Consider the following 26492-nt stretch of genomic DNA (forward strand, 5'->3'; position numbering starts at 1 on the left):
TTTCAGCAAAGTTTGTTTTGTTCTATTGAAATGTATCAACCAGCATACACAATTTATATAATTCAGCATTAAACACTGCACTGCTATCCACACAAACATCATTTAAAATTGAATTATCTAAAATATATAGCTAAGTAATAAAGAAATGGACTAGTATTTAACTAGGCTATATGCTAAACCTACAGAATAAAGGATATGTTTAGAACGAATTAGTCTTGACTCAAGGTCCACTTGCTTGGTTATTTACTAGTCTTTCCATAGGGGATTGAGTCTGCAAATAAATGCATAACTAGCAACGTTTTGATTTATGGCCAAATAGCATAGACAGTATATAAACAAATAGCATTGACATATATAAAAGACAAATAGCTATTTTACTGCGCATGTTCATGACGTCAAATCTGCGCGACTACAAACAGCATGCGCACTTGTCAGGCGGACTGAGCATCTTTGGCTGAACTCTCGTAGTTGTTGTCTCTGTTTAGTGTAAAGTTTATTGACTGTTGAACTCTAAAGACATGGACGTGACCGAGGCTAACGACGACAGTTTTGGAATAGAAGTTATTCTTCCACAGGGCGGAAAAACAGCGCCATGTTGTCCGCATGGTAAGTGCATGACAACCACATTACACAGCCAAAAGCCACCAAACTGCGTCCTATCTATGCTATGTCAACGTAGCTGTGTACACATACAAACTTTGGACACTATGACATTAGCTATATGAATGAGTCTTTTACAACATATATTGTATATAACAAAAAACAGCTCGTGTCGCAGTCAAATATCACCTAAAATGGCTTTAATGTTAACTTACTCTCCAAGCCAGTCAGGTTTAACGTTAACGGTAGACTATGTATTCTCACAGAAATAGATCCTATGAATAACGTATCGTTACCCAATATTTATCCATGTTGTAGCTAAATACACCCCACATCTTTAAACGTAAAATGTCTGCTAATTGTGTTGTTACTGTTTGTAGAAGCATATAGGGTTCTAAATGTACAGTGGTGCTCATAAGTGTATGAACCCCTGCTAAAGTTTACTAAAAAGAGGAATAAAAAAATCGTAGTTTGGAAATTGATCTTAATGCCTCAATTAAAAAAAAATAGGAAAAATCCAACCTTTTAAGGACACCAATTTTCTTTTGAATGAATAATGTGTCGTAAATAAATAAATGTTCATGGATCCAGGATACTATGCATCCTTGATGTGGGGCTATTTTAATTCCAAAGGCCAAGGGAACTTTATCAGGATGCATAGTATCCTGGATCCATGAAATAACTGGCCTTTAAAAATAATAATCTGCCTGCCTCTATGGGAATTTAACATAGGGGTGGACTGACTTATTCTCCCCTGTATTTTAAGGAAGAACATTTATTTATTTACAATACATTATTCATTCACAAAGAAAATTGGTGTCCTTTTTAAAGGTTGGATTTTTCCTAATTGTATTAATTAAGGCATTAAGATGGCAAGATCAATTTCCAAAAGATGTTTTTTTTTTATTCTTCTTTTTAGTCAACTTTTTAGCATGGGTTCATAAACTTATGAGCACCACTGTAAATGAACCATGATTTTTGCCAGAGTTTGGCTCACTGTTAATGGAGTACCGAGGGTCCCCCTAACAGAATACCAATCATGTCCCGTGTGTTCACCAGGTCCAACCTTGCTATTTGAGAGAGTTAGCAAAGGAGGGGAGAAAGGCAGGAGGTTTTATGCCTGCTCAGCCTGCAGAGACAGGAAAGACTGCAACTTCTTCCAGTGGGAAGATGAAAAGGTAGGTTCACTGGAATTGTTATTACGGTCACTTATAACATGTCTGACACCTGGCTGATCCAATGAACTCCTTCATTTTAATTTTATAATAAAATTGGCTTTGAAGGTGTCGGAGGCCAGGCTTTTGGCCAGAGAAGCAGAGAAGCAGTCAAAGAGGCCTCTGGTCACCCAGCAGGAGTACTGTAACAGGTAATACTATGTGTATATAATATAACTAACATACTATCATACTATGTATCACGGCCCTGCACGGTTGTCTTCTATAACTTGGTCATAGATCCTCTCATATATGTTTTTTTTCTGGAAGAATGTTGAAAATACAAACTCAGTGGATGTTAGGGTATTTTTTAGCTACCTACAAGCTAAGAAAAAATATGCCCGACAACTGTAAAGTAACAGGAAACATGAATTGTTTTAATAGAAAAAGTTAATCTTCTCACTTTAGTAGTCAATTTAACAGTGCTGCCTATGATGACTATGTTGCATATATTTCGGCCACACAGATTATTTACATCTAGGGCTGGACGATATGGAGAAAATCAGAAATCATGATATCCTTGACCAAATGCATCAATGTCGATATTGCGACGATATTGTAGGGTTGACAATTGTTACTTTGACAAAACATTTTTTACATAATAATCATCAATAATGTGATAAATGTTAGAGAGAGAAAAAATTAGAGAGAAAAAAAAAAATATTTTTACCAGCTACAAACTGACTATGTTTACATGCATGCACAAAAACAGTGTAATGTTATAACAAATCTGCAGTTCTTCAAATGATATTCCCTCAAAATGTTTCATAACAATATTTCTGAGAAAATTGAGTAATTATGTGCTTGTTATTATCAATTCAGACAACGTAATTGTATAGATCGATATATGATTCCATTGAAAGACGATAAATTATCATATTGAATTGTCGCCTAGCCCTTTTTACATAGTTTGCTATTATTGTCTCTATTCAACATTACAATCTTAACCTGGCTCCAGCCAGACTTTTGACGGATTTAAACAGTTGTAATGTCAAATTGACATGACCAAATTTCGAAACGTATGACCAAGAAGTGACATTAATTGACATTTTCTGAAAGGTCTGTGATTTGTCCCTCAGGTTCAGGAAGTTTTCCGCCCTCCCGCTGGATGAGAAGAAGTTCTGTCAGGATTGTCAGATTTTGCTGCTGCCAGGGTTGCACGAGGCCCACTCCTCTCACAGATCCATGGCTGTCTCCCCCGCCCAGCTGACCAGGCCCAGTGTGCTGCTGCGCCCTCTGGACAACAAGAAGAGCAACGCCCAGTACCTGTTCACCGAGCGCAGCTCCCACTTCCTGCTGGACAGCCTGGCTGCTCTGGGATTCACCAAGGTGCTGTGTGTGGGCACACCCAGGTGAGGGCGATATCGAGGTCAACCAGAACGTTTATTTAAATGATGGTGGGCGGTACTGTCTTAATGGGCCAGTTCAACCAAATCACAAAAATCTTCTCTCTTACCACAAGTATCTGGATGTGAACAGGGTTTCCGCAGGGTCTTAAAAAGTCAAACATTTCCAAATAAAAATGTTAGGCCTTAAAAAGTCTTAAACTCGCAGCAGAATTGTGTTCTAGGTCTTAAATAATTTTAAACGGGTCTATATTTTGTCATTGAAATGCTCCCGCAGCTCTTTACAATGTTTTTATTTTGATTCCGTGGTGTTGTAGTTCTTTCTTTCCCTACTCCAAATATAATTGGCTGCATTACGACTGACAAATGAGACCAAATACATCTTATATTGCAGCTATATTGCTACGAGAGGATCGTATTTTATTCTTTAGCTATGGGGAAGTGCAAGTTTAGCGAGGTTTCTCTGGACTCTGGAGGACTCTGACATTAACTTTTTGGGGGGATTTTATGCTGTGATTTAGGTCTTAAATTTAAATTATAATGGTCTTAAAAAGTCTTAAATTTGACTTGGTGAAACCTGCAGAAATCCTGTGTGAAGTTTGTTTTTTGGTTGAGGTTTTGGATTATCATGTGTGTTGCTCAAAGAATTAAAAAAAACAACAACAAGCTCATCATGGTGGTTTACTTCTTGTATGTAAATACCATGTAGGCTAGGGATGCTGTGCTCATGTACTCGCAGTACTAAGATACCACTGCACCCGATACCACTTCATGCATCACTGCATATGTGACGCTATTTAGCATTACACTAGGCAAAAGGTAACGTGAACCTACTGTTAGCTAAAGGCTAGCTTAATCATGGTTAAATTATAGTCGAAAAATTATGTGAAGTTTTATTTTTATTGAAAACGTAAGAAGGACCCCTCAACCCGCCTGCCAAATATGTGTGTCTTCCACAAACTTAAGGAAAACACAACATTCAGGTGAAAATAAAACATGATTTCAAAGTTATTGTTAGAAATGTAATGGTATTAACTGCTCATATCGGTACTCTGTATCGGCAATTACCCAAAATGTACTTGGAAAAAAATATATATATATGTTATCGGTGCATCCGTAGTTTCAGTGACTGCCAATAGTAACGATTGCGATTTTAAACGCTGTTGGAGATCTGTTTCTTATTGAATTTGTATTCAGTAATGATTGCTGTGGTTTGTGCCAGACTTCAGGAGCTGATCAAATTACGAAACCTGGATCAGAAACATAAGCCAATGAAGAGTCTGCTGCTGGACATTGACTTCAGGTAAGTTTGTCTCATTTGTCATTATGATTAGGAATTCTAATACTTTTTTTCGGACCGATAGCCAACCCTCTTTAACCGATCATTAACCAACAAGCAGGCAGTGGAGTCCCAGTTCCCCCATTCGAGAGGCTCTGACAAACTTTCCATGTTCCGTGGACAGCTGTGGACTTTTACCGGTCCCCCTGCCACAATGTTCCGTGCATTACCGTGGACACGTGCAGACACAAGTCCACAGCGGCCGATGGCGAGGATGTCTGAGCCTGTCTGCATTCATCCCCGTGCGAGGTGTCAGCTATGTGTCTGCCTGGCATACTCTCTGTGTGTAGGACGGTCGATTACACCCGCCTGTCCTCATTAATATAGTGGCGATACGGGTCACGGAGCTCTCTGCTGTGAGCGCTGTCCAGCAGAGAGCCACGAGCAGAAAAAAAGAGCAGCTTAAAACTAGGGCTGGGCAATAGATCGATATTATATCTCTATATAAGGCGTATATATCGTCCTAAATTATGGATATCGTATGGCACAAGTGTCTTTTCCTGGTTTTAAAGGCTGCATTGCAGTAAAATGATTTAATGTTCTGACCTTACCAGACAGACTAGCTGATTTATTATTTGCCTTTACCCACTTACTCATTATATCCACATTATTAGTTATTATTTAACAAAAATCTTGTGTTAATATTTTGTGAAAGCACCAATAATCAACCCTACAATATCATCGCAATATTGACATTGATGTATTTGCTTAAAAATACCGTGATATTTGTTCACCCAGCTCTATTTAAAATGCCTCTTGCTAGTGCAAGGTTAGCAATAGCAGTTAAGCAATATTTTTCTTTTTTATAATGTTTAAATTTTTTTATTTTATTGTTTAAAACAGTTTAACTGATAGTTTTAATCGGTCAAGAAAATCTTATTGTCAGTTAAAAGCTGCTCTGATGTAATGCTATATATAGCCAGACATTTAGATAGAGCCTGCAGTATCACAGAGCTGCAGGTGATTGGGCCACCTCTGGCTCTCTGCTGGTCTTAGGAAGCGTACGGCGGGGTACAGAGGCTCCGTGAACTGGTGATGAGCCCTGTCGAACACCGGCGTCACAGCTGCTGAGAAGCTCTGCAGGAGAACCATGGTGTCTGCGTCGTAAAACATCAGCTGGCCCTTGTCGTAATTGAGCCACACTCCGACCTTTCCCGGCACCGTCTGCCCGACGCCCAGGCACGCTACACGTCGGTCGTTGTGCCAAGCGGAGAGGTGGCCGTTGCGAAGCTCCACGCACCAGGAGTTCCTGTTCCGACCCAGTTTGGCGCCCTGGTCCCGGCCCTTCCTCTCCAGGCTGGCGTAGGCCGCGCCCACGGCCCAGGCAGAGCAGCAGCGGACCTCAACCTCCCAGTAGCTCTGCCCGGCTGAGACGGGAGACAAGCCCACAGCGCAGCACACTTTATCAAACTGGAGGGGATGCTCCGGAGCTGAGCGGCCAGTGCCTGAGAAGGACATGCCCCGCCCCTCCGAGGTCACTGTTATCTGGCTATGGCAAGTCTGCCTGTCAATCACCACCGGGGAGGAATCTGAAATCAAACAGAATTCGTTGACTTGTTGATGCCATTTTGATCTTTGGCCGTGCATCAGAGTGGCTGCAAACCATTTCACAGCAGCTCTCGTTACTTTGTTGTCTTGGTTTTTGTTCAGAGTTTTGTGGTGACCTATCATTGCAGCCCATTTTGCAAATCAATGAGTTTGTTTTATGCAGTATTGGTTTTACAGGTTTTCCCTTCTTGCATCAGTATGATAAAGTACCATATTTTAAGCAATTTATATACATACATTTCCATCCAGTTCAGTTACATTAGTTTTAGTCAGTTTAAAAATAATGTTAAAAAGAGTCATGGGATTAAGGTCTGATAATGCCTCTCCGATAAATAAATGAGAAGGATATGCTTTGGTGTGTCCCCTTAAGCCTACATAACATATGCTATAGCTAGGGCTGGGTATTATTTGAAAATGTTGGGTACCCATACCATAACTTCGAAGGTGGACAGGCCAAGCGGCAAGCCAGCGACCGTGACCGGCACCAGCTGGCTGTCACATAGGTTTGTGATGCTTCTCAACTACAACAACGTCGCAGCAAATTTGCAATTTGCCATACATTTTCGTAAAACTGCCCATATTTGAAGTCTACACAGTTGATGTCTCGCGTAAGTAAGTCTCAGAAGTGAATTTAGTCATGAAATAGCAGATGGAAATTGTAAAAAGTTTCCATTTGTTGGCCACAGCAGCAAGCTGCAGTTATAATTGTTCCAGTGCTTTGCATTGTGGGATACAGTAGATGGACTGGTCTGAGGCATACTGGAGATTTTCTCCAAATAAGTACGACATCTGGGTATTTTTGGCATACTGCAGATTTTGTTTTTGTTTGCATATTTCATGCTACATTTTTGCTAAATCAGTACGCACTGCTAGTATAGTATGCTGTTTTGAAAATAGCAATATTTTTTATATAATCGTTATTTATCTGCTGCCCTGAATGAGTTAGTTCATAAGGGTTTAATATAAAGGATTAAAAAATTGTCTCAGTACCTAACAGGAGAGTCTTCCTCTGCAGCTGAGCTTTCAGGTGTTTGGTGATGGAGGATAATGTTTTTAGGAGCCTTTCAAATCTCTCTTCATTCAGCCGGATTTGCTTCTCAGAGGCATCTGGCTTTTTAGCGCTGCAAGGGTGATCACAGAGATGATAATGAGACAGAAAGGTCTGATGTACAGCTGTACAGGAAGAATCTAATGGTGCAAAGTTTTACCTCAGATGTTCAGACTGACCCTTGAGATGAGACAAACAGAAATACAGATTAAAACGGCAGGAAAACCCCTTCAGTTTAATTGTTTTACAGTGTTCGTGTGTGTGCAGACCATGGCGTCTTCCTGTGGCCCAGCGGCGCTGTGGCCCAGTGCTCTCTGGATGCTGACGATGCCCTGAGTCACCTGGTCCTGGTGCTGCTTCCACTTCTTCACCACCTGGTCCAGTCTGGTCCGGGTCTGTCTCAGGTCCAGGTCCAGAGAGTCCTGCACGGCCTTCTCGTCCTGCTTCAGGACGCGGCGCATGTTGTCAAAGTGCTCTCGAACCTGCTGCTTCATCGTCTCGGTGCTCCTCTTCAGGGAGGGACATGGACCACAGGGTTTATACATGTCATCAACCAGTCTTCCTGCTGGGTGGTCTGATATGTCTATGTATTTGAAGTGTTGGGCAATATATTGATATTATATCGACATCGATATATGAGGCTGGATGTTTTATTTATTTATTTTATCGTAATTTGACTGAAAGTGTTCCAGTTTTTCTTTCCTTTTTTAAGATTATTTTTTGGGCATTTGGGCATTCAATTGATAGTACAGTTGTAGACGTGAAAGGGGGAAGAGAGAGGGGGAAGACATGCAGCAAAGGGCTGCAGGTCGGATTTAAACCCTGGGCTGCTGCAGTAAGGAAAGCCTTGGTACATGGGGCGCACGCCCTTCCAGGTGAGCCAACAGGATAACCTGTCTTTTCCTGGTTTGAAAGCTTTAGTGCGTAACGCGACTTTTTTGACATTTTATGATTTTCTGCCTTTTAATGGCTAGGACGGCTACATGTGAAAGGGGAGAACGAGGGGGAAGACATGCAGGAAATTGTCACAGGACTTCTGCGTCAAGGCATAAACCTCTATATATGTGCACCTGCACTACCAACTGAGCCAACCCGGCCACATCAGTTTTGTTTTCATTACTTAGAATTCCTCATGGGGGAGACAGAAACTACGCACTATAGCTTTCAAGGCTGCATTACAGTAAAGTGATGTAATTTTCAGAATTTACCAGACTTGTAGCTGTTCTATTATTTTCCTATTAGTCATTATATCTGCATTGTTGATGATTATTTATCTAAACTCTCATTGTGTTAATGTTTAGTGAATGCAGCAATAGTCAGATTTTAGATTTCAGTTAAATTTTTTTCAATATGGCCCAGCTCTAATTTGAAGTCTTGCGAGCTTCTGGTCCCGTACTCACAGAGAGGTCTGCCTTGCGTTTCTTCAGAGACTGGATGCGAGCCTCGGTCCTGGTCCTCTCTGCCTGCAGCTCCTCCATGCGTCTAGACAGCTGCTCCTGCACCGTCCCGTTCATATTCAAGTGTTGGCAAACAAGTAGATTGTTTTCAACTCTGATAACTTCAATGCTGTGAACAATGTGGACTAAAAAATACACCGGTTATATCGGTATGCTGACACAATGAATTAGTTCTGCAAGTGATGACTTTTTGATAATTAGACAATTGAATTTGGGTTTATAAAATGTTATATTAACAGTGAAAAATGTCCATAATTCCCACCAGCTCAATTTCAAATGTCGTGATTTGTCCAACTAACAGAGCAGCAAATAATTTAACTTTTTTTTTTATTATATATAATATATATAAATATAAATCAGCCGATTTGTGAAAACAAAACCATTGATGATAGGCTAACCGGCCTATAGGTAAGGGAGTCACTAAGGTAGCCATCCACAGATACAGTTCATCCTAAGATTTACCGTGTCACATGTACAGTATGTTTAACATTATTGTAGTTATTGTAGGCCCAGCTTAATATGCAACTAACAATATATGTAGTCGGGGGTCCCTGCTCCGTCTTTCTCTCTCAGATAATTGGTCCTTGGCTAAAAAAACATTGAAGACCCCTGCACTAGGGGAAACCCTGAATATTAGTGTATAGTGGAGTCACATGGATTTAATTTCAATTAATGTCATTAAGCTAGCTTACTGAAGCTGTTATAGACGGACCATTTATCTCAGTCTTGTGCATTTCCAAAATGTTGACAGGCTGGGTGACGTGCGTCAATATTATTTAAGTATGTCCTCCGGGTTCAACCTGTTTGGATGACTAGTCTGTGCTAGAAGTGTGCTTCACACGCTAATGTTTTTACCTGAGAGGGCTGTGCAGCTTTGGCGATCTTCCTTTGTAGTTTTGGAGAGCGTGGGAAAGGCTGAACCACCCTGTGAGCGTCTGAGTCCAGTGGGGTGAAGCTCAGTCTGTCCTGCAAGGCACCGTGGCTGCCTGCAGGCGGCGCTGTAAGACCACTCTGTGCTGACTCAGCCACTGTCGACTGTCCATTACCAACAGATGCTGCTTCTTTTTCGGCCATTTCTGAGGCCTGAACCAAACAACCAACATATATTAAACCTCTGCCTCCTTTTGTCCTGTCCAAAGCCTTGTCTGTTTGATATTTGCTTTAGCTGTGTTTGCAGTGTAAACCTGTTCTTCAGGTTTATTGGAAAATCTGTGAAAACATGTCTGCTCAGAGTCCATGTCAAGCTTTTTGCCAAAACCCTGCCAGCGACACATATTCTCATGTTCTCTGCAGATTCACAAAAAATCTAAACTACTGAAAAGCAAAGTCATTCTCACAGCTTTCTGTATGTTTAGCATACAATTTTGCACATCTTGCTTATCCAGCTGCAAAATGCCAAATTTGGTTTTCAGACATTTCCCTGCTTACGTGAATCCTTAATATCTGAATCATATTGAAATGCAATCTAAATTGTATTCTGTTAGCATTATTAAATGTTTGTTTAGCCTTTTTCTTACCGGAGATGTGTTTGCGCTGTGCCTCTGCTCTTTGATTCTGGGAAGAATGTGCAGAGTGAAGTGCACAGAGGGTGTGTTCTAGTACAAGCTTCAACCTGCAGCACACATTGCCTGCTGGATCCACTGTGTGTTTGCTGACTCTGTGTACGGAGTGCGGACAGTAGATGAGTTCAAACTTGCTCTTGTTTTTCAGCCTGCTGTTATTAGTCGCAGGAAACTAAAGACTAAAGCCATTTAAGAGTTGTCTGAGTGTTGAATCTTTAATGCTGATTAATGCGTAATGTGTTCCTAATGTTTCAGATACGCTCAGTTCTACAGCCAGGATGAGTTCTGTCACTACAACATGTTCAACCATCACTTTTTTGATGGAGAGGTAAGAGTCCAACACGTGTGTTTTATATCTTTTTGATTTGCAGTTGAGTATAACAAAGCTGCGTGTGTTGTCAGGCTTCCGGTGCGGTGCTGCAGGCCTTCCTCCAAGAGGCTGACGGCCAGAAGGTGGTGATGGTGGCGGACCCTCCGTTCGGCGGCCTGGTGAAGCCTCTGGCCAACACCTTCTCTCTGATTTCACAGAGCTGGAGGAAGCTGCAGACTTCTGGTCAGTTGCACAGTGGACAGTAGCATTCATTTCCAGCCATGTCCAATTTTCAGCTCCGGTTTGGTCTCACATGGCTATTCTGGATTGGGAGAAAAATGTGCACTGGTTTATTGGCATTTCTTCAAACCAATCACAATCGTCTTGGGCGGGGCTGTGAACATAAACTGTTATCTGGCCGTAAAACCAAAACAATGAACTGAAAGAGGCTAAAAATCCTCTGTAGAGATGAGGCAATCCACAGAGTCGGGTCATAACTACAAGAGACCCGTTTAACATTACACACATTCTTATATGGACAATGGATCATGTGATTATTGATTAGTGCAGCTTCAACCGCTTATAACAACAACAAAATACAAAATATTTGAATGATTTTAGTCTATTTTAACAAAGTGGTGTTTTTGTGTGCAGACAGCAGTAACACTGAAATGCCCATGATGTGGATCTTCCCATATTTCCTTGAGCCTCGCATCCTGGAGTGTTTCCCCTCATTCACGATGCTGGACTACCAGGTATACTGACACTGCACACACACACAATTAGCAGAAACATGTTTATAACAATCAGTACGGGAGCTTTACTGTCAGGAAATAAACATACAGTACAGTACCTGTGTCAGTACTCTGTCTGTTTTTCATTCTAAAACCTGATGCACAGACTACATTAACACAATGAGATGACCGAAAGCATGACCGTGGTTCCAGGAGACGAAATGTGGACTGAAACTAAAGTTGAATGGACCTTTTTTCACAGCTGACCGTCACAGTGTTACCAATAACATTATTAAATGCATTGTAATGCTTACGGGTTAACCACCATTAATGGTATTAACTTTGGAAGTTTGAAGGCGCTCAAGATGAAGGTTAGCAAGATTTGAAAGCAAAATGCTATGTTCAAGATGGCCTAACCTTTTACAGGGAGAAGAAGAAGCATATCCTGCTACCAAGTTCTCTTCATTGCACCTCTAATAAAACTAATAAGAACCATCTGTGGAAAAACATGCAATTTATGTTGTTGATTAAATTAGATTTAACTTTGCTGCTTTTGTTTACTCTCCCCAGTATAATGCAGTATGATGAGATGTGTTGGTGATTCTGAATGGGAATGGTGTAGTGGATTGGCTCAGTGATCCTAGATCAATATTTCATTATTCACTGTAGCCGAGTTTTAACAGGGCTGTGGTTGTCTATACTGTAGGTGTTAGCTGCAGCGCAGTGCTCTAGTAGGGACTTTCTCTTATCAGACTGGGCCACATCTTTTCCTTGTGGACTTAAATTAAATACTGTGTTTGTTTCCAGGTGGACTATGACAACCATTCTCTGTATAAACATGGGAAGACAGGCAGGAAGCAGTCTCCTGTTCGCCTCTTCACTAACATATCGCCCAAAGATGTCGTCCTGCCCAAAGACGAGGGCTACAGGTATCAACACACTCACTGGGTCAGCTCTAATGGGATCTCATCCCACATGTATCGGTATCAACTAGGGATAGACCGATACTGGTTTTTGAAGGCCGATACAATTATTAGCAGTTAATGAAGCTGATAACCAATATTTGGAACCGATGTGAATTTACAGTCAAACTTAAGATTTTGGAATGTTACAAACTCCAACACAAAACCTTTTTTTAAATGCTTAAAGCAATTAATTAACAAATGAGAAACTTTCAACATAATACCCAGTAACAGTCAGTCAGTCAGTCAGTCAGTCAGTCAGTCAGTCAGTCAGTCAGTCAGTCAGTCAGTCAGTCAGTCAGTCAGTCAGTCAGTCAGTCAGTCAGTCAGTCAGTCAGTCAGTCAGTCAGTCAGTCAGTCTGTCTTGTGGGCAGGACATGAAGTCAGAGTCTGAGTGAAACTGAAGCAGAGTAGTCTATCTGTAGCATCAAGGTATATGACACATTTCAGTACAACACAAAAGGTATGTTTGAGGTAAGATAGAACCGTGTCTGTTAGGGGTGGAACGGGACGTGTATTCGTATTGAACCGAAACGGTACGGGCATCACGGTTCGGTGCATGAATTTACACGGAGAATACGCGGTATAAAAAAAAATAAAACTTGCGTGTAAATTAATTACTGTAATGCGGAACTACTGTTAGATACGCGGTTTCTTTAGGGACTCCTAATCTGTAGCCCCGCGTGTCTGATCTGAAACACACAAACACTGCAGGGAGGTAAACAGTAACACGTTGGGTTTATGCGGAAACCGAGCCCAGCCGACGCCGTGCGGAGCGAACATGCTTCACCTCCACGTGGACACAAAATTAGACTAAAACAAGCATTTAAAATGACTTGCGGTGAATGAAAATGCTGCGTTATCCTCTCCGGTTCATAAGTGAAGACTTCACGGCGCCGCTCGTGCTTCTCCGGTCCGGTAAATGAAGGATGTGGCAAAGGTATGCCTGTCGCACTTAATAGCAAGACTACTTTCTTTTATCTTTTGTGGGGGAAGGTCTCGCCTAAGTAGAATTCTTTTGTTTGTTATTATTCTATGTAATTTGCACTTTCATAAATAAGAGATGCTGTATTTTCAGTTTTATAGCTGATTGTCTCATTTTGTTTACAAGTTCCAGATGGAGTCTGGAGATGATGTGGGATACTTATTGTTTACTGTTTACATCTTACTTTACATACTTCAGACTGTTGCAGCTAGCTCAGGGGAGAGACTGGATGACACTAGGTGGTACAGCCTGAGACATGCACAATAAAAAAAAAATGACCTTCTGCATTTTTGTTTTGCTTTGCCCTCCGTTGTACCGAACTCGTACTGAACCGTGATGTCTGAACCGAGGTATGAACCAAAGCGTGACTTCGGTGTACCGTTCCACCCCTAGTGTCTGTCCACCAGAGAGCACTGTCTGCCCCTCTCACTTCATATCTTGGTCACAATTCTATAGGAACCATGTTTAAAGGATTCTCATCATGCGTTGTTGGTTAGGAATATCAGCTGATGTATTATCACTTTTTAAACTGTGTCTGTCAAAATCCTTCTTAAGGACCCAGCGGAGAAAAAAATGTGGCATGTTATTGTTAATACATCTCACAAATAGAATGGGGAAAAATCCTTGTACCATGAATTTTCAGTTGCATGCCCTGATTTCCCAAGGTTGCTTGAAGGTGACATATCACCTTGTATTCTTCCAATATTCAAATGTTGTAGAATTATTTGCCCTGTGTCAACACAATACAACACCAGATGATACATTTCCATACCTTGCTCTTAGGACTATACACTTTATTTTATTAAAACCAATATATCCGAACAGCAGTGTTAAAGGTTGCTCTAACACACTTTACTTCCTGTAAATCAGGAGGGATGTGATCAGATAATACATGAATAATCTGACAAAGCAGCAATACCAGCTCTCAGTACTCCTTATTAGGGACGCATTGGTACTGGAGTTGTAAGAACCATGCAAAGGTTAATATTGATTCTTTTGAAGTTGTGTTAAAAGGTCACGTGTGTTCTCTTCTTCTCTTCCTCCTGTTAGATTTTGCTCTATATGTCAGAGATTCGTCTTGTTCCTCAACAAGCACTGTGCCAAATGCAACGTCTGCCCATCCAAGGTAGAAATCCACAACGACATATGTATAAATTCACTCTAATAAAGGCATACGTTTCAACTTCTGCTTTCTGTCTGTGTCTCCAGGACGGCCGAGAATGGAAGCACTGCTCAACGTGTGGGAAATGTGTGAAACCATGTACGTAAAGTATACGTAATCCCCTCCAATACATACAGAGTCTTCACATTAGGGGTCGACCATTACTGTTTTTTCAGGGCCAATACTGCTACAGGTTATTAGTAGTTAATGAAACCGATAACCGATATTAAAGGGCAACTATTATATAGCATTTTCAGGATTATACTTGCCTTTTGTGTTTGTACTAGAACATGTTTACATGCTTTAATGTTAAAATAAATTATTTATGAGACATTGTAGGAGCGCCTGTCTCTTTAATTATATATATTTAATAATATGTCACCTTTTAATACACAGTCGAACAAACCAAAAACAAAAATAGCTTTTTGAATGCTAACGGTTTGTCTGCAGGTGTTGCAGACTGCTTACAGAGCCGAAGTAGCACACTTTTTAATTAATTAACTTTATTGGTTATCGGTAAATGAAAATACAGATAGAGATTATCTGCAAACTACCAAAAAAAAAGGTCAGATAATGGGCCAGGTTGATAATTGGTCGATCCCTACTTCACTCAACTACTTTGCCTTACTCAGCCTTATTTATGAAATGTTTCCCTCTAAGCGTGGAAGCACTGCCAGGCGTGCGGCCGCTGTGCCCTCCCAGCCCACCCCTGTGGACTGGGCCAGTCAGAGGACGGGTGCTTCAGCTGTGGCAGCCGGGAGCACAAACGCAAAGCCTGCCCTCTCAAAGACTCGCACAGGATCAGCAAGTGAGTGTGTGCCTTTAAACGCCATCACTGCGCCAATTCAATGTTGGCACGTCTTAACTTGTTCTTCTGCGTCTGTGTGCCTGTCTGTGTGTTGCCCCTCCAGTCATCGCTCCAAAGCCAAGAGTGGAGGCAAAAATGTATCCCGTCATCCCCTGGTGAAGCCTAAAGCTAAGAGGATGTCTGGAGGCGCTCGCAGAGCAAAGAAGATGGCCGCTCTGTCCAAGTGACCTCAGCATTGATGCAGTATCTGTCAGCTGTGCAATAACTTCTTTTATTTAAACTCAAAGGACTGTTCAACAGTGTCAGCAGTTGTTGTAGTAGAAAAAAGTAACAAAAGAGAGTTTGCCTTGTATTTTCATTGACATGCATAGACACCCAAAGTTGGTATATGGCAGCATTTTTAATGAATAAATTAAAATAACAGTTATCTTATTTTTGCCCTAAATACCAACCCTTCCACCTGTTAACTTGTAGTATGCGTATTTGGACGAGGGCATTCAATCTGCATTAATTGATCTTTGGCCAGAAGAACAAGCTATTGCCCGTTGACACATCCAGCACAAATGTAGAAAATACTTAACCTTGAGTTCAGTATTTTCTACGGTTATGAATGAACTTTCAAGTTCATCAGGAGGATGTTGCCTTGTCAGTTTGTTATTAAAAACTATATATATATATATATATATATATATATATATATATACATACATACACACACAACATACATACATACATACATACATACATACATACATACATACATACATACATACACTTTTAATGTATCCATGGAATGTATCCACTTTAAATGGATCCATGTATGCTAAGTTCATTGAAAACAGTTTGTTATGAACAAAAACACACATGATTTCTCTCTTTATTCACGATGTTGTCCAATGGGAAGTGTAACATAATAGCGTCCTGGTGCAAACATGGAACAATAGCGTTGGTTCCGGTGGTGTTAGACCTTTATCGATGACCCTAATATCACTTTCAACTGTCTTGCCACTGCAATCAGGTTTATTATACTTCACGATTCATTCACTTAAAAAAATAAAACTCAAACTTCAAGCCTGCTTTTTTGTGGGCAAATCTGAACCCTTGCAGGTTTAGATATGGCCTGCATATCAATTTAGTTTCACAATAACTTTTGGTCTGCCTGGTTTTGCACCAAACAAAAACACAGGAAAGTGTTTTTTAAACTGCAATTACCTGACCTTCAAAGCAGAATTTGGCAGATTTGTTGACTTTGAGACTGAAATTCCCCCAGAAGCAGAGAGTTTTATATTCAGGATGTGAAACAGGATCATTTTAGCTGACTTTTGTAGGGCTTTATGTCAACAAAAATGCAACAAAAAGGGTAAACATTTCGAAAAAAGAGACATTTTAAATAAGTGACAAAAACGTCTGAGAAAGCCACAAACAAGTCAGAAAAAAACAGAAAAACATGCAGTAATACAGTCCAAGATATTTGACTTTTTCAGTGAAAAAAAAGCATGTCACTAAACTTTACATGTCTGGCCCTTGGTGTGATCCTCTTTTTACAGTGTGGCCCTTAGTGAAAATGAGTTTGACAGCCCTGCAGGCACCATGTTTAAACCAGTCATCAAAATAAAGGATCCCAAAAAATGCTGATACAGGTTTGCAGTGGCAAAAAAAAACGATATTCCTTATCAGGTGCAGAGGTGGACGCAGTAGCCACAAACTGTACTCAAGTAAAACTAGTCATCAATATAACTATTTGAGTTAGAGTACAAAAGTATTTACTGGAAAATACTTAGCGACTAAGTTAATAAAGGTTTGATGATTCAATGCTACGCTTGGTTGTTGTGGTGCTGTGCTGATGTAGTTGTTTACGGCCTCTCTGAATGTTTTGACCTCCAGCTGTGTTGGCCTCCTCTTTCTGCACAACCAGTTCCATCAGTGCTGTCAAGGAAGCGTTATTATGGAACTCACGCAACTTCTAGGAAAGACCCGCCCTTCAATAGCATTCACACACTACTATTGGCCAGGCGTCCATGCTTACGCAAGGTAACGTAACCCAATTTGTTCAGGTCCTATCCCCTGACCAATCGGCTATCCTAACTTTAACCACTTGAGGTCAATGCCTAACCCCAACCAATCGAGCTGATACGTAGGCTCAAGAGTCAAACAGGACTTTATCTGAAAGAACATGTTCATTCTCTCTGGCTCCACTAGGAGGCATTTGTATACCACTATACAACCCTTACACTGTTAGAAATACAAAATATACCCCCCACCCCCACCCAAAAATACAGACATCATCTTAAATCAGAGATCTTCGACAGGGGGTCTGCCACCCCTAGGGGGTCCTCAGAGTCACCGCAGGGGGGCCGCCAAATTATTGAATTTGAAAGTGAGAAAAAAAAAATACATTAACATGAATACAACAAATTATGAACAAAGACAAATCAGCCTATTCGTGTAAAAAACTAACATTTAACTCACACAACGTTGATGATGGGCTTTACTAATCAAGGTAAGGTAAATCATGGTAGCCATTCACAGATACATTTGAGCTTAAGGATTCAGTTCAATTCAATTTTATTTTATTAATAGTATCAAATCATTTATTACAGATAATATAATATAGATAATATATAATTTACAAAGACCCAACAATTCCAGTAATTCCTCCAAAACATTGGAAAAAAAGGTCAGAAAACACGCCAAAAAACGCAAACTAAATTGATATGCGGTGAGGGGCCGGATTTGGCCCTTGAGTTTGACACATAGCTAAGGGGTCCTTGACCTGAAAAACGTTGAAGACCCCTGTCTTAAATTATTACTTGCAACCTTAATAAATCTTGTGACTTTGACATAGGCCTTGAAATAATGTTTCTAATATACAGTATTAGCAGGGAGTAGGTCCGTCAGGAGACGATGTCAGCACATTCAAACTGATTTTCCAACGTATTTTTAAAACTGAATGCAGTTCTGTCACTGCCACTCGCCTTCACAACGCAGTGTGTTTACTCTGAGCAGGCTTGTAGTTTAAAACCAGGGGCACGCTGCTCGTTAAAACGGGCCTTTTCTTTCTAAATACTACAGTTCCCATGTGTGCCGCGTCGGCCGCGCAGTGGCGCTGTCTGCCCGAGGATGTTGACTGCTGAAGCAAGCGTTGGATTCAGTCCTTCAAAGTAAAAGCATAAAGCTTGCAATGAAGCAGGGAATAAGCAATTCGCATGTGAGCATATTGGCTGTGCAAAATAAAGTTGCATCGGAACACTTGGCTCATGAAGGCGTATCTCTCTATTGTTTGGCTTGCAAAAGATTTTTGGATGAAGGTTCTCCAATAATTATCCAATTTTGTTTCAGTCTAATGCAATTCCCATGAACCAGGCCTTAGGTTAAAATAATGCACATGGAGAGATTTCACATCTGTTCGCGCCTGTCATTGCCAGACCTCACCCCCCAGTGTTATATTTTTGTATGTACACCAATAGCCTGCATAGGTATAGATAGGCTATATATATAAAAAAAATACAAAAACAAATAAAGGCTACAAATGAATATGAATTTGGGGTGAAATATTGTGATCAATGCTTGAATTCTAACAAGGCAAATAACATTCATTGCTCATTTGTTTGACTACTTACATTTTAAAGCTATAGTGCATAGTTTCTGTCACCCCCATGAGGAATTCTAAGTATGTGCGTGTCTACATGATACAAGCCTTAGCCTACGTCACATGTGTCAAACTCAAGGCCGGTTTTGATCCAGCCCGCATATCAATTTAGGTTCACAATAAATAAAATGTATAAGGAACTATTTGCTGCCTTTTTTAGGGCTTTATGTGGACCAAACTGTAAGTGAGAAGACTATATGAGACATGGAATAATACAGTCAAAGATATTTGACTTTTTCGAAATAAAAGCATGAAAATAAACTCTACATGTCTGGTCCTTGATGCGATTCTCCTTTTCCAGTGTGGCCCTTAGTGAAGTTGAGTTTGACACCCCGCATGTGGCCCCACCCCTCCTCGATGCAGTTGCTAGTAGCCAAGGAGGACACGGAGGATTAAAACCACGTGATGGACTCTTCAGAAGAGGTTATTATCATCACACGAGTTTCTGTGCGGGAAAGTCTCCGGACGCCACAATCTTCTGAACATAGTCATACTGAGAAATCCAGAGAGAGTTGTGTGGAGCTGATAGTCTTAATTAGCTTTGTAGCAACTCAACTATCCAGACCAGTGGCAGACCCAACATGGTCTAACTGAATGGGTTGAAACTAGTGAATTACTCAAACAATAGATAACATTGAACTGCTTCAGATTTCGCTGCACAACTGCCTACAATATGCTGAAAGAACCCTGGGACTTCACTAATCCAGAATAGATCTAACTTGTAGGAAGACTTTTATTTTGACACGTCACACCGGAAACCCCATTGACTCTTGTATGTAGCTTGACTCTAGTCGCGTTTCTCCAGCGCGCGCCCACACCCATCCACCGTGCACTGTCACCGTGCGCTGCAGTGTCTGCGGGACTTTGTCTTCTCAGTGCGGCGGTGTCGGGACATCTCTGCGGCATCGGCAGCCAGGACAACCGGGCAAAGCTCTCTCCGCAACGCTCCCGTGTAAACACTTGTCTTCATCCATCCTGCTGGCTGGCACTGAGGCGTGTGCGCTCTGCGGCTGCGGGCATCTTCCATGTCCTGTCCTGTCAGTGTGGATAGTGGCTTATTGACTGTGCATCATCTGACTGGAGAAGACATCTGGCTGGCACCATGAGCAGCACTGGTGAGACCTTTTGTATTGTGGATTGCACTGGCTTTCCTCGTTATTGTTCATAATAGCCCAATAACATGTTTTTTTTAATATTCCCAGGGCTTACAACGTAGCTGTGTTGAATGCTAAGTCTGTGCTTTCTCTTTCCTAATTGACACAATGTGTCACCTGCTTTGGCATCACACTAATATTCCTCTGTGTAAAATTAGTATAGGCCTACTGTGCATTCAAAATCTGTCCTAATTGATAACCACTGTATGTCGTGTTATCCTGTATCAGCTAATGAAGGCAGCATCGGGGTGCACCCAAATATGTGATACTACAGTTAGTTAATATTGAGGTTGTCTGACAGTTTCAAATGTGTCCCTGTGAAAAAGAATGTCATATGGCCTGATTAGACAGGATGTAGATTATAGAACCACCCAGAGTGGGTCTGCTGGCTCTGTGGGCTGCTGTCCCACCTGGCTTTGTCCAATGGAACACAGGGCTGGTGTTGATTTGAAGCCTGTGTTCTGTCAAGTCACAGTAACAGTACTGCACTGTTTGGTCTACATGCAAATAACATGTAGATAATGCTTGAGCCTACATAGAACATAGAAACTCAGATGATCTTTGATATTAGGTATATTAAAGGTGCAATATGTAATATTTAGAGTATTGAATGAAAAAATGACCCCAATATGTCATGAGATATTAAGGAAACATGCTAAGTTGAAATACTATCTTTTCTGACAACAATGCTAATGCCAGTATTTTTTCTTTTTGAAATTTCCGTTCTGTGACGGAATTTCTGTTTGTGTTTTGGCCTGTGTGTTGTTATCAACTGCCCAGTTTGATAGCCAGGCTGGTTAGGGTTAGGGGTTAGGGTTAGGGTTACAGTTGCGTGGTCTAACGGCTGTTAGACGGGTAGAGAGGACCGTGAGTTTGCGCTGTTTTTAGCAGTTGTTGCCGTAATTTTAAGCCGAGAAAGTGTGTAGAAAGGACGACGAGGTCATGATGTTTTAGCGGTTGTTGCGGTAATTTTAAGTCGAGAAGGGTGAGCTGTGCCTGTCAGTTGGGTACAGAGCTCCGCGTGAGCATGGGCTTTTATTTTCAATATAGCCAGTATGTAACGTTAGCTACGCTGCTGTGCTGTGGAGTACTGTCTGGCTATGTGAGACAAGCGTCTAGCAACATTGTTGTTGCTGCGGTCTCAGCCTCACAACCAACGTGAACTTCGAGTCTGGGGAGGAGGGGGGCGGGGGAGACGACTCTCTCCAGTATTTTGTACTGCAGTAACTATTTTAAACACTATCAGTATTACATATTGCACCTTTAAGTTGTGGACCACGTAATATAGCCTACCTTATATCAAAGATCATCTGAGTTTGGGGTGTACCCTGGGTGTAGCCATAAAGAATAATGTCAAATGATACAATCAATACTCTAGATGAAGGCGAAACTAGATGGTTTGAATCAGGGCTGCACAATTAATCGTATTGAGATCGCTTGATGGACTAGTGCAATATCCAAATCGCAGGATTTGTTAAAGGCAAAATATGTTGTTAAACCACCAAAGTGAAATTTTCATGCCATGGGACCTTTAAAGGTCCCAAATTTCACTTTATGAGTTTCTTTAACATTAATATGAGTTCCCCAGCCTGCCTATGGTCCCCCAGTGGCTAGAAATGGTGATAGGTGTAAACTGAGCCCTGGGTATCCTGCTCTGCCTTTGAGAAAATGAAAGCTCAGATGGACCAATCAGGAATCTTCTCCTTATGAGGTCATAAGGAGCAAGGTTACCTCCCCTTTCTCTGGTTTGCCCACCCAGTGAATTTGGCCCACCCATGAGAGAGAGACATCATGGCTTTCAAAAGAGCAAAGTGGCAGTTGGTCAAGGCCACACCCCCTCCACCTTGCCCCCGCCTCCTCCTCAATCGCTATAGACACAGAAATGGCACATCCTAAGGAAAGCTCATTGTGGGACTGGCTCTAGTGGCTGTAATTCTGCACCAAGGCTGAATTTCGGGAAAGAGACTTCAGTATTAGGGGACCACTAAGGTCTATATAAAAGAGACTTCAGATACAGTATTAGGAGACCACTAAGGTCTATATAAAAGAGACTTCAGATACAGTATTAGGGGACCACTAAGGCCTATATAAAAGAGACTTCAGATACAGTATTAGGGGACCACTAAGGTCTATATAAAAGAGACTTCAGATACAGTATTAGGGGACCACTAAGGCCTATATAAAAGAGACTTCAGATACAGTATTAGGGGACCACTAAGGTCTATATAAAAGAGACTTCAGATACAGTATTAGGGGACCACTAAGGTCTATATAAAAGAGACTTCAGATACAGTATTAGGGGACCACTAAGACCTATATAAAAGAGACTTCAGATACAGTATTAGGGGACCACTAAGGTCTATATAAAAGAGACTTCAGATCCAGAATTAGGGGACCACTAAGGCCTATATAAAAGAGACTTCAGATACAGTATTAGGGGACCACTAAGGTCTATATAAAAGAGACTTCAGATACAGTATTAGGAGACCACTAAGGTCTATATAAAAGAGACTTCAGATACAGTATTAGGGGACCACTAAGGTCTATATAAAAGAGACTTCAGATCCAGTATTAGGGGACCACTAAGGTCTATATAAAAGCATCCAAAGAGCACCATGTCATGGGACCTTTAAAGAAAAAAATCTTTGTTTTGGTACAGATCTTGATGCTAATGACATAAGAGCTCATTTTGCTAAGGACTCCCCATGGCTCTTTGAAGGACCCTTAGGGAACACCACATCAGGAACTAGTCACCATACTAGGCTGATAGATAATAGATAAACATAAGCATTGCACTTCAAATCTGAGTTAGCAGTTTACAAATGCCCAGATTGTATGCTAACTCGTCTATATCCACGATGTTCCACTTCCGGGATTGCTCCGGTGCCGCAGGAAATTCCACCTGATGCATGTCTTTTCGCCGATGTTTGTATCCTTCCTCTTCCTTTATGTTGGCATTCTAACCTCCGGTGGATTTGTGAGGACTATGGTTAACTGCTCCTCAGATCTCTGCAGGGTAAATCCAGACAGCTAGCTAGACTACCTGTTCAATCTGAGTTTTCTCTCGCACAACTATTTTACAGCAGCTCCGTGCGGAGCTTAGCACCGCCCATGACGATTGCGATTGGTTTAAAGAAATGCCTATAAACCAGAGCACGTTTTTCTCCCATCCAGGAATGCTGTGTGGAGTAGCTAGACGCTCCTCCGCTCTGCAGTGTGTGGATGGTCTGGCAAAGCGAGACTGTATGCTAACTAGCTAGCTAATGATCCTTTATGATGTAATGTTATTATTATCATTTTTTTAACGCTATTTAAAACAGGCAGCGTATTCGTTCAGCTGCATTTCCTTTCCCTGCTGTCCTCCGTCTTCCTGTCGCTTGCGCGTCTCTCATACACGCACAGCCCCTCCTCTCTGTTCACACAGCGTCTGTCTCCATCAAAACGGGAGAAAGTCCCCCAGGGTTATGTCGATGGTGGATGTTGATTTTAAAGTCATGTTATAACTATTTCCCGCCCTTCTTCCGATTTCCAGCTGCAGCCTGTCACTCCCCCCCTGTACCGTTACTCGGTATGCAACGTTAGCTCACAATGCCGTGTGTTTCTCACTCCTGTAACTTATTGTTTATCAGACATGACATGAGAAGATGGAAGAATAGCCAACTTAGCCAACATATTTATAAAAAAGTCACATTTGAATAGTAATTTCAGCATTCGAATAGTATTGATTTTTTTACTATTATTCTGAATTTGATACGGGTCCCTTTGGATATTCTGAATAAGTCCTTTTCCCCAATTTAGCATTTTCCGATTAACCCTCGTGTTTTTCCAAGTTTTCGATATCAGAAATATAGGTTTCTTTCAAACAAATTGCCCAAAAACAAACAAAAAATTATGATTTTTTCCATTGCATTTTTTGTGTTTCATTCAATTTTATAGCATTTGAAAAAAATGTCCTGGCTAAACTTTGACAGTCTGTGATCTTCTCAACATCCTCTGATCTTAACTAATAGTCAAAATAATTCATAATTTCAGCTTTTTTTAACTCAAAAATGTGGTATAATATCATTTAAATTAGGTTTATTGACCATGAATTAAATTAAAAACGTGGAAAAAGTCAGTCACACAGTTTGTGACAGTTTATTGCCTCTTGCCAGCTTTAAACAGCCTACAGATTGCAGGGCTGCAAGCCGACCTTTTCAAGAAGCTGGTTGAAGGAATTAAGAGGGCAAAAACCAGAATATTATGTGCATGTCAACAGACAAAGACAATATTCCGAATGTATTCTGAATTTTCCACTAATTTACATGCAGCATGTAAAAAATAGGATTAAAAAAAAAAAGTTTTCCACCGGTGGTGGACCATGCGAACACTCTTTCATTCCTTCAACCAGCTTCTTGAAAAGGTTGGCGTTGAGATGCTTGTGGTTCTTCAAAGACATGTTGATGTCAAAGAATGCTTTTAAAACCTGAATAATATCAGCATATCCCACATGTCTTATCAGAAAATGCTATATTCGGAAAAAGGTCTTATTCTGAATATCCAAACGGAATATGCTGTTTAGATGACCCCTATCAAATTCAGATTATTCTCATATTCATAATAAGAGATGCACCAATTGACCGGCTGGTGACCGGAATTGGCCAATTTTCACGTGATCAGCAATTAATTACATTATCTTAATGCAGTGTAACTACTGTAGCATGTAAATAATGCGCATAAAATACAAACGTGAGCAAGGGCGTTCACCGATCGGCATTATATCGAATCAACAGCCACGGGCAACCTAGCTAGCAGGTGAAGAACACAAACAACGGAATCCCCAGCTAACAATAAACTGACAACATGAGTTATACGACTTACAGTTCTCAAGCATGCACACACACAATCTCAACTGGCTAGTTATCCTCCGGACAGCAAGTCTCTTTTTCCGCATTTTTTAAATTGCGCAACATCAGCATCACACGTGCACACGGAAACCTCGTGAATTAACCTGCAACATGTCAGCTGTAAGTGGTTAGAAAAAATTTAATCGGAATCGGCTAAAATCGGTATCGGCAGGTCAAACTCAATGAAAAATCGGAAATCCGAATCAGCCTTGAAAATTGTAATCGGAGCATCTCTATTCGTAATAATTCTCAGTGACTCTGGCATAATGCACACAGGAAAGATGGGCATAGGAAATGTCCCATCTGCTTTTAAGTTGAGAAATTCCGGCACTTGACTTTGCAATGATACTAGTCTAAACCAAAAATAAGATATTCCTGGAGACAGTGATTGCAGCTTATTAATGACTCTAACTCTTCAAACTAACAAGCGTGAATGGGCCTCGGTTTTAATGAGGAGAGCCATGGATGGTGCACAGCACTGCTGGAGCTGTTAATGAGAGTACTGCAGTGTGTCTGGCAGTTAAGACAGCAGAAATCCATCAGCAAGCCAACTGCAAGCCAAAGAGACAAACAAGGGACATTGTTTGTCTGGGACGTTTGTCTTTCTTCTTTGTGGTGCCTTTTAAAGTTTGACCTTTTAACTTTTGAAGAATGTGGCCTGGATGTGTGAGTGGACATGAGAAGATCTCTACCTGCGTACAATGACAGCCGGTCTCCATATGTAGGGGCAAGTTGGTCCTGAGAAGCAGTATCAGGTGTGTCTGTGTACACACAAAGTTTCAATGTAGCTGTCTAGCTATAATTTCATTTTGAAGAGGGGATGTATAAGAACCTATCCAGTGGTGGTTCACATGCAGAGTTTGTCTTATTTACTTTAAAGCACAGTAGAAAAGATTGTCTAGCTGCAACTGGGTGTTCAATTTAAACTTGAAACCCAAGATGACGTCCTCAAATGTCTTTTTATGTCCACATCTCAAAGATATTCAGTTTACTAGAGTTAGGTTTAGGGTTAGGAGTGAAGAAACTAAAAAAAATATTCACATTTAAGAAGCTGCAATCAGAGAACTTTTAACTGTTTAATCAAACAGATGAATTGATTATCAAAATAGTTAGGGATTAATTTAATAGATAACAACTAATCGATTAATCGTTTCATCTTTGCAGCTCTAGTTCAACTACGAGTGATCCAGGCCCTGTAAACAAAAGTTAGATGGACTTTTAGATAACTTTAGTAATCTGTTTTGGTGATTAATCATCTCGCCGGGTTGGGGAATGTGTGTGTCTCACTTAAACAAAGTTGTGCTGTGATCCCGGAGACTGTGGACCCGCTTGGAGATCACATTGAAACAGGAAACTCAGGTCTCTATTAATGTCCCCAGTGTTAGCATGGTTAGCATTACTAAGCATGAAGTCCTGATTGACCGGTCCTAAAGCATCCCCTGCTTTATCGTCTATTTTAAAATAAATGGGACCATCATTTACTAAATGAACATCATGCTGTATTGAAGAAGACTTGAAACTAGCAATTGAGACTATAAACTCTATGAAAATGTTTATTAAGTGAGAAGTAGGCTTGTTTTCTTCGACTGAAGCATGCAGCTTTAAGGAGCTTCAGCATTAGTTTTACTTTTCAGACCCAAAGTTGCTGCTTGATCCTGACAATTTATTGGAAGTGTCCTGCTATCCTACCAGCATACCTGATCCAATGTGAGTTCTCTAGTTTAGATT

At 40.9% G+C, this 26492-nt stretch overlaps 2 protein-coding genes across 2 annotated transcripts; one reads left to right on the plus strand and one right to left on the minus strand.

Moving 5' to 3' along the window:
• Nucleotides 1–386: 386 nt before the first annotated feature.
• On the plus strand, nt 387–15502 carry zcchc4 (zinc finger, CCHC domain containing 4). The gene is made up of 13 exons (XM_039822856.1): nt 387–606; nt 1660–1778; nt 1884–1966; nt 2894–3166; nt 4383–4463; nt 10370–10442; nt 10517–10667; nt 11079–11179; nt 11966–12087; nt 14156–14231; nt 14315–14366; nt 14928–15075; nt 15179–15502. Exons 1-13 carry the CDS (start codon nt 519–521, stop codon nt 15300–15302), a joined length of 1491 nt encoding a protein of 496 aa, XP_039678790.1. The 5' UTR covers nt 387–518; the 3' UTR covers nt 15303–15502.
• si:dkey-219e21.4 (tripartite motif-containing protein 14) lies at nt 4042–10146 on the minus strand. The gene is made up of 7 exons (XM_039822857.1): nt 10070–10146; nt 9408–9635; nt 8496–8591; nt 7365–7604; nt 7256–7275; nt 7038–7168; nt 4042–6028 (listed from the first exon to the last, which is right to left on the minus strand). Exons 2-7 carry the CDS (start codon nt 9624–9626, stop codon nt 5427–5429), a joined length of 1308 nt encoding a protein of 435 aa, XP_039678791.1. The 5' UTR covers nt 9627–9635; nt 10070–10146; the 3' UTR covers nt 4042–5426.
• Nucleotides 15503–26492: the final 10990 nt, after the last annotated feature.

This window comes from Perca fluviatilis, chromosome 14, assembly GCF_010015445.1.
Source record: "Perca fluviatilis chromosome 14, GENO_Pfluv_1.0, whole genome shotgun sequence".
NCBI classification, from domain to species: domain Eukaryota; kingdom Metazoa; phylum Chordata; class Actinopteri; order Perciformes; family Percidae; genus Perca; species Perca fluviatilis.